Source organism: Camarhynchus parvulus, chromosome 1 (genome assembly GCF_901933205.1).
Source record: "Camarhynchus parvulus chromosome 1, STF_HiC, whole genome shotgun sequence".
NCBI classification, from domain to species: Eukaryota; Metazoa; Chordata; class Aves; order Passeriformes; family Thraupidae; genus Camarhynchus; species Camarhynchus parvulus.
Window position 1 is genome coordinate 78425839 of NC_044571.1, and position 12487 is coordinate 78438325.

The 12487-nt window shown below is 43.5% G+C and overlaps 1 protein-coding gene across 2 annotated transcripts in view; it reads left to right on the forward strand.

The window, feature by feature from the left end:
* The first annotated feature begins 2122 nt into the window (after positions 1-2122).
* The window catches only part of SESN3 (sestrin 3), a 44977-nt gene continuing 34612 nt past the window's right edge, over positions 2123-12487 (forward strand). The window contains exon 1 of one of the 2 annotated variants that reach the window (XM_030971373.1): positions 2123-2362. In XM_030971373.1, coding sequence (XP_030827233.1) covers positions 2216-2362 — 147 coding nt within the window. In that variant the 5' untranslated portion in view covers positions 2123-2215. The remainder of the gene's footprint in view (positions 2363-12487) is intronic. The other variant, XM_030971466.1, reaches the window with a different exon arrangement.

The following is a 12487-nucleotide window of genomic DNA, read 5'->3' on the forward strand; positions in this document are numbered from 1 at the left end:
TGTACTTATCACTGTGGATATAAAATAAATGAATGGATGCTATCACCGAAATCTGAGTATACGCAAATGTTCTAATCTTAAATATTAGGAGTAACTCAGCCAAAATCTTTCTCAGACCTGTTTTTCAAACATATCTGCCACCATCATTGCCAATGGGTTTGAGTTTTGAACCAGACACTTTAAGAGCAAATGACTCAAAGTGATCTTACTTGAGCTGAAGGGTAAACTCCCCTTTGCTTGTGGCTTAATAACACTGACCCTCTACTGCTTCTTTTAAACATTCCTATTTCAGATAACATTATAATGAAGTTCAGCAAGAAAAAAAAGGCTGTTTACATCATTCACATAGTTTACTTAGATTTTAGCATTACATTCAAACTACATGATGAAAAGTAACCTGTTTGGCTGCCCTTCTCCCCTGTTACATAGCACCATGCTGCAGTGTGTGGGATTCAGACATGGCACAGCAAGTACCTGCACTCAGGCAAACAAACTGTTTTCTCATGTTGGGATGGCATTTCTAGTATACTGTTTGGGAGGGAAAAACCCCAAAACAACAAAACAAAAGAACCCAACCCCCTTCCATGTATTCCTCTCCAAGTATTTTGTATGGCTGCCTGTGAGTGTAACATTTGGATGCATTCCCAACAGTGGAGTCCACAGAGTGTCCGTCTGTTGAAGGCTGCTCTGCCTGAGGAAAAGATCCCTTTTCAAATGGATAGAAGGGAAAGGATGGGGCAGAATGTTTCTGTGGATGTGGTTTTACTTATGCTGGCAAAATCTGATCTGAGAAACTTTTCGGTAGTTCTCAAAGACAGATCTAGGTTCAATCAGTCTCCTTTAAGATATGTAAATTACTAATTGCATTGGGCCCTTTTTAGCCAGCCAGTTGACTAAATTATACAACGCTTCATTTTGCAAAAATAGAAAGTATTCCCAGGCAAAGCAAAAGCAGCTGATTTAAAATTCTTTCTCTGAGAGAAACCTTGAAAACAATGTAACATCCCAAATCTGCTTAGAAATTTTGTAGAGTAATAGCATTCTGATCCCATTAAAAAATAAAATCCTCCTATATCATCATCTTCCAAAATACAAGTTATGTAACACTCGATGTTTAATGAACTTTTATTGATGTCGGTGGGACTACTTATGCTCAAGCTCCTCTGTGTGCACTTAAAAGCTAAGGAGTACAGGGGCAAGGGAAGCCGCAGTGATGCCGTGATGCAAAAAAAAAAAAAAAAAAAAAAGCTCTTACTCCAGCTCTCCAAGGCTGCAGATAATAGATTTGCCTCTGTCCTAATTATACACTCCATCTCCGTGCATTAGCATGGAGCCTAGAAAACCTGACTCATCATCCCTAACAATCCCGGCAACCTGAGGCAGACAAACACATAAACACACACAGACACACAGACACACACACACGCGCACACGCACACACACACACATTCAGACACACATACACACAGTCTCGCATGGTGTTCCCAGCTTCCCGCAGAGCAAGCAGCTGATCCTGCTCCAGCGCAGCCGCGTCCCTGCATGTGCAGCCCGCCGCCCTGGCAGCGAGAGCAGCTCGCCCCCCGCCCCGGGAGCCGGGGTATCTCGAGACGAGGATCACGGCGATGGCTGGGGACTGGCTCTGGTCCCGGCAGACAGGCGGGCGGGCTGGGGAGCGGGGCCGGCCCCTCATGCCCGCGGTGCCCACCCGGAACCCCGAGGACGCCTCAGCGGAGCGGGAGCGGCCCCGGCGAAGCCGCGGCCACAGGCACCCCGGCTCCAGGGGCGTGGCCTCCGGGCCTGCTTTGCATGGCGCCCATCCTATTGGCCAGCGGGAAGCACGCGCCGAGGCGCGGGCTCCGCCCCTCTCTGCCCAAGGCTGCCCAGAGACGCCACCGGCCACGCCCCTCCGCTGCGCCGGCCCCGCCTCTCGCTCCGCCCCCTCTCGCAGACTGCCCGGAGATGGGAGCCGGAGCGGGAGCTGTCCATTGGCCGGCGGCGGGCGGCCCGTCGCGATTGGCCGGCGGCGGCGGCGGTGGGCGGGGCGGACGGCGCTGATTGGCGGAGCCTGCGGGGGTGTGCGCGGGGGGCGGTGGCGCGGAGCGGGCGCTGGGGCCGCGGCCGGGGATGGGGGCGGCCGGCGGCGCGGGCAGCTGAGCGGCGCGGAGCGTCCTGGGCCTCCCCGTCCCGCCCGGCCCTCGCCGCCGTCCCCGCCACCATGAACCGCCTCGGCTCCGGACCCGTGGGCAGCGCCGCCGCCGCTGCCGCCGCTGCCGGGCAATACCGGGTGTGCGGCAATTGCCGGAAGGTGCCGAGACAGGTATCGGGGGGCGCCCGCACGGAGGCGGCGGGAGCTGCGGGAGAGGTTTGTGGGGGGACTGGGGAGCCAGGGGCAGTGGGACAGACTTGGCGGGTGGGACGCGTACGGCGGCAGTGGCCAGAGGGGAAGTGGGCAACAGCGCGGCAGTGGGGCGGGGGGATGGAGGAGGCGGTGGGATGGGGGCTCCCCAGGAGGAGAGTGCTGGGAGTGTGGGGTGGGGGGAACAGGGGGGAGCGGGGAACCCGGGGGGCGCCGGGGCGCGCCAAGTGCCGCTCCCCCATCGCCCCCATCGCCCCCATCCCCCTTGGGACGGCTGTCACTTGCCCAGACTTGTCCCAGGCTGCCCCCCTGCATCCCGAGGGTTTGGGGGGCGCTCGGCATTGCGGGGCTTGACCTGGGGCCCCGCCGCGCTCGTAAAGTTTATTATCCACGTATTGCAGCGGCGAAATTCACCCCCGCGATCTCCGTCACGTCTTTGTGCGGGGAGGGGGATTTGGGATCAGAGCTTTAAAAACGTAAGAAAAGCAGCAGGAATGGGCAGCCCCCCGCCCGCAGAGCGCATCCCCGGAGCAGCCCCGGCCGCTTCCCGCGGATCCCCCCGGGACTGCGGCGGCTGCACCCCCCGGTGCCGACATCTGCCTCTCGGGGAGCATTAGTGGAGGTGCTTTTTGTTTGTCCAGCGCAAATGAATTAAAATTGCTGAGCTGTTCAAATGCGCCGTGTCTCCGAGCGCCCAAGATGAACGCGATGCCGGTTTTGGTTTTATTTTAATTCAATCTCTCCCAACACATTTTGCTCCAGGTTGGTTCTTGCAAATGCTAAGAAAGCCTGTAAGTCAATGAGCTCAAATATTTGCGCTCTTTGTCCGAAAACTGTTTTTCTTCCTCTGTGGGTCAGGCCAAGTGCCAATCAAAGTTGTTTTTCAAGCCTCTCTTCCCTGCAGTAGGACTGCTTTTTTCTTTCTAACTTTTTTTTTTCTTTTAAGGGTTTGGTTTTTGGAAAGGAGGTGTGTATTTAGAGGAGGGGGAGGAGAAATGTTAAAAATCGGTCGGAGAGAGAAGCAGATCTTAAAAATCGTGTTTCTTGAATATTTTAATGGAAACAAAATCTTATTAAATGTGCATGCTTGGTATGTGCAGTTATTTTTTCCATAAACTCTTGGATCATATTACAGTTGATACTTGGTGCTCAGCTCTTAGCTCAGCTTGCGAGAAATGTAATGGATCAGAGAAGCACACATCAGCAGAGTCTGATTTTTAACCATTTCATTGCAGGACCAAATCCCTTCTTGGCTTTAGCTTGCTGCTGTTCCCACTTAAAGAAAAACAAGTACTTAAAACAGAGAAGTTCTGCAGGGTTAAAGCCTGAAACAGCTTCAGACTTGACATATGTCTGAAGACATACAAATTAAGCAGTGCCAAATATGTCTGTAGAACAAGCAGGGAGGGAGCTTGCTTTGTTCTGCCAAATAATCAAAATGTTTTGTTGACAAATAAAGTGGTACTTGGCAGCACTTGTAGATCTAAAATTAAATTTAAGTTAGTGAATTTTTTTGAAGTCCTATTCCCATCCTGCTGGGTAGGACTTTTTTGTATACCTCTTTAATATCAGTGGGAGGTAGGACGTGGGGGCAAGGTTAGATAGTACTTTTCTGGTAACAGGAAACTTGCTGGATTTGAGTTATTGTTGTATTTTAATTTTATTTTAAAGTAGTTTAGGGATGATGGTGAAACATAGGAACCCAGTTGGGTCTGTTGAGGAAGGCAATTTAGCGCCTCTCTGCTTTGGCTGTGGTCATTTCAACCATACAAAATTGGGGAAGAATAAAGAAACTGAGTCATGAAAGCCTCTTGAAAGGTGTTCTGTGCTTTCAGTGGTGGCACTGGGACATAGTTCCATCTCTGTTGTAGGCTGGACAATAAAAACAGAAGTGCAAAGCTTCTGACCACATCTGTCATTATTTAAAAGTTGGTGTAATAAAAATCACTGTAAATTTTAACCTTTTGCACTTCATTGGCAAGCATGCAAGTAGAAGACGTGAGGAAAAAAACCAAAACAAAGTCCTTGACAGAAGTGACATGTAAATTTGACCTGAATCTCGAGGAGTAATAATCTTCAGATAAGTGCTGCCTCATCTGTTCTTTTGATGGTGTTGGGGTTTTTTTTCTTAATGTTCATGTGATAATATACTGGAAAAAATTATTGGCCTTGGAACATGTTGAATCTCTTCTGCCCTTCTCCGTTTTAAATCTTTATTTGAAGTCATTTGAATGATCACAGTTTAGGTAGAGCTGTTGTCAAAATCATAAGGGGCAAAACAAGCTTTCAACTCAGTGGCATATAATGAAATTTGAAATAGTCAAGCAGGTTTTGGATTCTCATGGGTGAAGGGAAGTTTCTCTTTCAGCTGGGAAACAGGAAAAGCTAGATGCAGCACTTTATGCTTCGTCCAATTTCAGATTAATAAAAGTTACATTTATTATGGAAAGTTCTATGAGGGCAGCACTGAGAATCTTGCTAAGGATTCATGGGTTGAATTTGCCTATGAAGAAGCTTTCTCGTATTAAAAGGATACATATTCCAGTTGGGTTTATTGTTACGGCACTCTATAGATAATCAGATCTGCTTGCAGAAGAATTGTTGCTAATCAGAAGGGCTTAGACAGTCATAGGTACAACAACTGCATCATTATTTGGTTTAGGAAGAAAAAAAAAAGGACAGCCAGTAATACATGATTCTGTCTTGGGTTTGGTGAGTGACCTTGTTGGACACACAACCAAGGCTAATGCTTTTAAAAATCAGTTTTTAATACATGGAAGAATGACCAAAACAAGTGGCGTAGCTCTGGTTCATGGGATGGATGGCCAGCCTTTGTAACAAAACTGTGGCATACCAGGAGGGGAAAGTGCTTAGCAGGGCATAGGGTGCTGTTGCCAAGTGTTTCCTAGAAGTGCCTGAGAGTTGCTGCCACTTCAGTAACCAGGACAGCTCCAGCCCTCTCCTTGGAAAATGCAACATGTAGGGGAGTCCCTGGGCAGGGGAGCTCCAGGGTGTTATCCTGGAGCCTGATGGAAACCCAAAGTTCTCCTGCCTAAACAAAATCAATATCCCAAGCAAGAAATAAGAGAATATTATATAGGAAGAGCTCAGTATTTCTTTGGATAAATCACTGCTTCAGGAAGGCTTTTAGGAATAAGCAAAAAGTCTTCAGGGGATGGAAAAATCCTGATATGTCAGGAAATGTAGGAATAGGGAGGATTTGCCAACTGTTCAAGCTTGGTTGCAAATTGCAAAGTGTGTGAAGTAAAAGGTTCTTTTGCATGTACATACAAGTTGGTAGGACAGAAAAGTATGAACATGGTTCCAGGATTAAATATTTGGTTTGTGTTAGATTTCAGTGAGGGAGATAGAAGGGCAGTGGCCAGGTGGGTGACAGGGGAGTGTGGTTTAAAAGCAACCTTCAGTGTTGGCAAGGTGGAAGTGGAGCCAACTTAGCTGACCCTCCTGGCTTGAGCCAGTGTCTGTGCTGGAGTGCAGCAGAAAGGCATATTAAATCCTGGTATTTATAGACCTACCTGATCAGGGTCATCCTGTGAGAGGGGAAATACCTGTAAAATGATGGACGTAATTTGCTCCTCATCCTCCCATGCATGTCTCCTTCTTTAGTACAACTCTCAATACTGTACAAAGTTACTAAAGCAAATATGAAAAATATATATATGACATGATATCACCAAAAGCAGGCCATACTAGACTACTGTAGTGGTCTTCTATTGATAAGACAGCTACTCGTGTCCTCTTCAAAAAGCTTTCAATGGACTAAAACTGCACTGTAGTCATTAAACATCTGAAGTAACATCAAAGGCTTAACTTGACACTGCAAGTCAATGCTAATTAAATATTTGTATTTACTTACATCAAATGTTCTATATATCGAAAAGTTTAACTGGATTTGAAAACTATTTGCACAAATTCATAACAAAAAAATTAACCAACACTTGTAAATATGAAATAGCAACACCTCTCGGTATAGGTTCTGTATGCTTTCCTGGCTGTATCCTATTGTCCCCTGGCAGTGACAGGTTACTGGGCAGGAGGGACCTTTGATCTGACACAGTTTGTGTGTTTTTCTGTTACTGTTAATTACAGGGATTGGGAAGTGATGAGCATGGGAATTATGGTGGGCCATGCTGGAAGGAGAAGTCACTGTGCTGAGAGGACAATACAAGTGATAAATGTTGTTGGTCCAGGGAGACAGGGACATTTCATGGAGAGCTGGGAGATCTTGAGCACAGGCATAGTTGAAGTGGTGTGAAATCCAGTGGTGTGAAATGTGAGAGTCACAGGCTTGGCTGTTTGGTGCTGATCACTTTAATAAGAGCAGCTCCTTGGAAGGAGCAGGGAGAAGGGTGCTGATGCAGGAGGACCAGCACCTTCCTGTCCCCCTGCAGGCCTGTGGTGCTGAAGAGGAGGGAAGCTGGGAAGGATGGATCCTAATTAAACAGGCACAGAGGGGAGCTGGCTGTGTGCTGGGAGAAAGGGTGTACTGATTTTGCAGAAGGAAACTTAAAAAGTTTGGTTTTTTAATCCAGCAGAAACAAAGGCTAAGAGGGATGTGATCAATGTCTATAAATACATCACATGGTAAGAGCAAGTGAGGAGAAATTAGCTCAAGAGTAGATGGATGTAATATGGTCATAAATCATTTAGGCTGGAAAATTGAAGTCTCCACAGGTACAAGGATCTGGAAGAGTTTGTTCTAGGTCTGATGCTGCCAAAAAAAGCACCTGCTTTTAAGATAGAAAAATGTGTGAACATCATTAAATGATGCTGTGCTTACAATAGCACTAACCTGGGCTCAGGGAGTTGAGGTCATAGCCAAAAAAAAAAAAAGACACATTTTCATTCACATTATTCTTCTGTGTGGGTGAATAAGAAAGTAGCCCAAAAGTGAACCAAAAATAGTTTAATGTCAGGTCTCATAAGCCTGTGTAAGCTAAAATATGTGTCACCATGAGTCATGAAGATGCATGGAGATGCTGTTACCTGCACTGTAAAAATCCAGAGGCCTTTCAAGGATATCTCAGCTATTTTGAGGGAAGTCAACCTGGTTCAATCTATTCTGAGCTTAGGCAAGTCAAAGTTGCTATGCCTTTCCTTGGAAAACACCCTGGGTTTTCCACAATGCAGCAGGTTTTTTTTCCTTGGTTGTTCTTGTTTGTTGTTGTTGTGCTGCATAGTCTAGCTGGCTTTGGAAATCTCATCAACAAATGTTGGCTGTCACAGAGAATCTTAATTTGTAAAACCAAATTATGTCTTCTATAGTTTGATGCCTCTTAATAATAATCTCTCTTCACATTGTAGGGGGTGTGAGGAGCTGCCTAGATGGCTTTAAATCTCCAATATGTTTCTTCTTAAAGGAGTTCTCAAAATGATTTGCAAAGTCTGTCATGAAAAATCAACTCTGTTTTCATTGGTTCTAATTTTAGCAACATTCTGTTGTGTAAAACATTGTGTCTGCCTTCAGTATTTGTGTCTTCCAGTTCCCTGGAGCACTGGTGAAACATGGTGAAACCAGCCCAGGTCACTCCTCCAACTAATCCTGCATGCACAGCTGGGGGGACAAGATGGAATTTTTAGGACCCAAAAATGTAAAGGTGTAAACCAAGAGCAACAAACTAAACTTTTTAGGGCAGTTAAAGTTGACAGCAACAGGCCCCTCACTCTCATAATTCACTCTCATTTTTTTATTGAAAGATTTGATTTAAAAAAAAACTCCCAACAAATGAACTACTAAGAACAAGGTTCTTTCCTGTGAAATAAATGCAGTGAAAATCCAGAGCTGACTGGTTTCTCTCCTTCCCCATCCTCATGAGTGTTTCAGTAATTGGTATCTTTTCAGAATCTGATCCATTTAACTGGTTGTTCTCCTATCCCGTGTAGAGTCTTTGTGTCTTGAAATCAAAGGGCAGTATTGCTCTTTGCACATGTATGCTGGTCCTAAGGCTGCACGGGTTCTCCTCTCCCACTTTTGCCTTAAAAACTACTGTAAAGAAACTTCCTTGTGTTTTCCTAGTTTTACTGGCTGAAAATGAGATGGCAGAACTATTAAATTTTCATTAGACCTGTAATGAGAGTGGCATGAGTGAAATGAACCTCTGGTGAATGACGCTGTTTTGCAATGAAAAGCTGTAAGAGGTGACCTCATAGTAACCATGTTCATTTGGAATAGTCATTCTATTAAAAAAAAAAAACCAAAAGCAAAAACACAATCTTTCCTGAATTACAGGGAGGGAATGGAGGTGAGAAAGGAAAGAAAGTGGGCAGGAGGATTTCTTCAAAAGAAACTTTGAGGTTTAGTGTTGCGAGTGGGTTAGCCAAGTGTGGAGGTTGTCTTCTGCTAAGACTTACTTCTGGGAGTGGAGCATTGCATTAGCCAAATCACAGGCTGTGGTTTGGAGATGTGGACTTTGTGAACATTTGCTTTAAATTTATGCATATTACTTAATTAGGGCTTCAAATCTCACATCTCTTTAAATGGCAGTGTTTTGAAATCTGAAAAAATACTATGGTTCATTAAGCATCCTTGGTTTTTCCTCTCTCCCACATTGGTGAGGGAGCTGCTAATACTCATTTAGTTCTTGATTTGAACTGGTTTTTTTTCTGGCTAGGGAGATTTGAGAGAGAGAAGATAGTGGTATAATTCTCCCCTGGCTGTGCATAGCTGGGGTCTGGAGATTTTATTATCAGATTTCCATTTACAGGGCTGGAGAATAATGGGGGATCTCCAGCATAGTTTGTGTGTCCGGGCTGAATATTGGCTTTTGTCTAAGTGGGTCAGGATGGACCAGGGGGAAATGGGGCATTTTCAGTAGAAAAGAAATTTGAATTCTCAGGAGGGAGACCTCAGTTAATGAGAAATTGCACCTCATCATCTTTGGAAAAACCTGTATGGAAATAATTTATGCTGTTTAATTTCTCTGTTCTTTGCAGGTGTTCCTGTTTGTGTGCAGAGGTGCTCCCCATTGTTGTCTCTGCAGCCCAGCCTGGTAGTCTTTGTGCTTTGAGTAGAAGCTATAGGGAATGTAATGCAGATGAATCAAATTGTGAAATGCCTTTAGAGGGAGGTAGGGATACTCTCCACAAACAATTTTTTTCTGATTGTTTGCCTATCAGTCAGTCTGTGAAATACATTACAGATAGTTCAAGAAACTCTATGCAGCTCTTGGTCTGCCATCCTGGGCAGACCAGTGTTACTGATAATAGAGGAGGCATGATCAAGGGGTATTAATTTTAAATGTCTCTTCTTAATTACTAGTTTCAAATTTTTATTATAGGATGCTTCTTGCATATCAGACATTAGATAACTATCACTTGGGCCAAAATACTGGTAGAGTATTTTATATATAATTATATACATATAAATATTATGTGTTTATGAAGCCGAATAACTATTTTGTTCTTGTTACAGACCATATCAACCACTTATTTATTCAGATATCTTCATTCTCACATCTTTCTTAAATTGAGAGGAAGGTGTTTTGAAGCATGGGCTTTTTTCTTGTGGGCATAATCTTGGTGGCAGTCATGGATTTAAGTTAGGGAGAGGCTGATGTAAGTGATGGTGCTCAGGGTAAGAGACAGAAGTCAGTGCTCTTAATCTAGCAAGATAGATTAATTCTTTCCTGAATGTCCCTGGTTATCTGAATTGGGGCAAGATAAATAAACAGATACAACCTCCTGATTAAACACCTTTTGTTGTTGTTAATGACTTTCATGTTACTCCTAAGGTAAGCACCTTGTTTTGTTAGACTAGCAATGGATTTCTAATGGATTCTGAGCTCAGCTTCCAACCTTTTGAACTTGGTAATAGTGTGAGGCTACCTGTAGTCCCCTTCCTCAGGGGATCAGGTGGTAAAAAACAATAATGGAGTGGAATATGAAGTATTCCTGGCTCCATGTGTTGAGAGTAGGCTGGAACAGAAGTAATAAGGGAATATGGTGTGGTCAGTGTGTGGACCACCCTTTGGCTTGTGGTTTAAGTCTTCCAACAAACACTAATTTAGGTTAACGTGTAGGAAAGCCAGGAGGAATCACATTCATGAGAATTCTTTGGAGTCATAGATCTCTATTACCTCTGCAAGTGCAAAAGACATTTAGAAGAAAAGTAAAAGATAACTTGAAAATCAGGTTTTTGTCTATTCAGAATGAGCAGTAAAGTCATAAATACAGTCAATATGTCTCAATTGCTGCAGTTTGGAATCAAAATGTGTAATTGTGTATCTGTTTTAAAGCGTATTAAATTTCAAATTAGTTTTGTCATGAAACTGGAGAGAAATGTAAATTCCTTCAGAGTCATTTGACACTTTATAGGATGGATTAAAATTGTTCCTTAGAAAGGAGGAATGGTTGCAAGAATTACTCCTCACTTAACATTTTCAAATGAAAATTCATGCTTCTGAGCGATTGCACATAACCTCAGTAAACAAAGTTATGCTCATGACAGTGAAGGAATACAAGCTGTCTTGGTGTAAACCATTCTAGAGCAGTACACAGCTGCTTATTCAAAATCATCATTTATTTGTCTCTGGGCAGTTTGTTATTGCATTGGATTTGCTCTGGCTGATACTAATAGAAAATTGAAAGCTAGCATATGTTCTTTCCTCCATATGAATTCTGCAGTTAAAAACTTTAATAAGACAGTGTCTTAACAGTGTTGAACCTAATTTAATAGCATGTGCTTGTAAATATGTTTAGTATCTCCTGCTGTAGCATGTGGTAAAGGGAATATAGTTACATTATTGTCTAAATGTATCTGGAGGGGTTTTGGCCATATGGTTCTAAATCTGTTTTAAAGTAATTATGCCTATTAACTAAAAAAATAAAAAATATTCCCCTCTGAGTTGATTGACATTCCTCTCAGTAAAGCACCCTCATTGCTGATTAGAGGTGTGGAAATAGTAATTTGTTCTAGCATTTAGAAATTTGATTAGACCTCTAATGAAATGGAGCGCCTACATGCTGTCTAAATATTCTACCTGACACCAGCTGGATCTCATCCAGTGTGGAAGAACACTTGAAATGTTGCTTTACTACAGTATGTTCTGTGTCTTGAAGTCAACGTGCTGCCTGCATGCAAATACCCACTGGCTATTCAGCAGGCAGAGCAAACCTTGTGCCTCCCTGGAAATCAGCATCAGGATGTGATCATTCCAGTGAGCAATGATTGCCTGACTGCAATATCTGGCTTAGAGTTAGAAAATTAAGGTAACTGTTAATAGAGAAGCACCCATAGAACTAACTCTGTAAGCTGGACTTCAGGCGGTTGTGCACATACATTATACACAGCTTGATGTGTATATGAGGTAGAAACAAGCTGAAGTCCTCAGTTTGTCCCTGTTGTTGTCCAGTAATAAGGTGACAACAACGCACTATAAATAAGAATTTAAAGTTGAAGCACCACATTTCTGTCCCCATTATGAGCTGGCTCCTTCAGTTCCCTCCAGAAGCTGATTGCAGCACCAATTATGTGCAGTGGCAGCTGTTTGAGCACCCATGTTTTGTAAGTCCTCTTTAATTCAGTTGCAGCCAATTTCACTCTAGACCACTATGGCTAGAAAACTCTAAATTGGGACTCTGTTAATATCCTGTGGTGGAAACTTCCAGTCCCCAGTGGTAGGAGACATTTCAAAAAACTTTAGGAACGCTTGAGGTGCTTGGTGTTCATTAGTCAACAGTTCATTTTGATTGGTTGCCTTCTCCCTGTAAACTCCAGAAGACAGGGTCTAATGCATCTTGCTAGAATCGGAGATGGCCTTTTGTGTTCTTTCTTATGTTTTGGTTTTTGGTTGTTTTTTTTTTCAGTTCTGTTTCTCCACCATATTTAATATTTTTACATTTTGCAGTTGCCACATTTAAACAAATGTAGTGGAAAGGTTGAACCAGAAAAACTCCTGACTAGTTTATGCCATATTAATGGCTCATAGAATATTTTCATCTTCTTTTCCCTTGAGAAAACACAAACAAATTGTTCAATGACATTATTATTTTAAGTTTTGTGTTACTGGGGAAAGACTGGAGGAGGCGGTAACATTGGGGTTCATTCAAGTAGAATCTGCTTTGAAATAAGTGACTTCTATCCCAGCAATTTAAAACTTGTCTTGCTTCTGT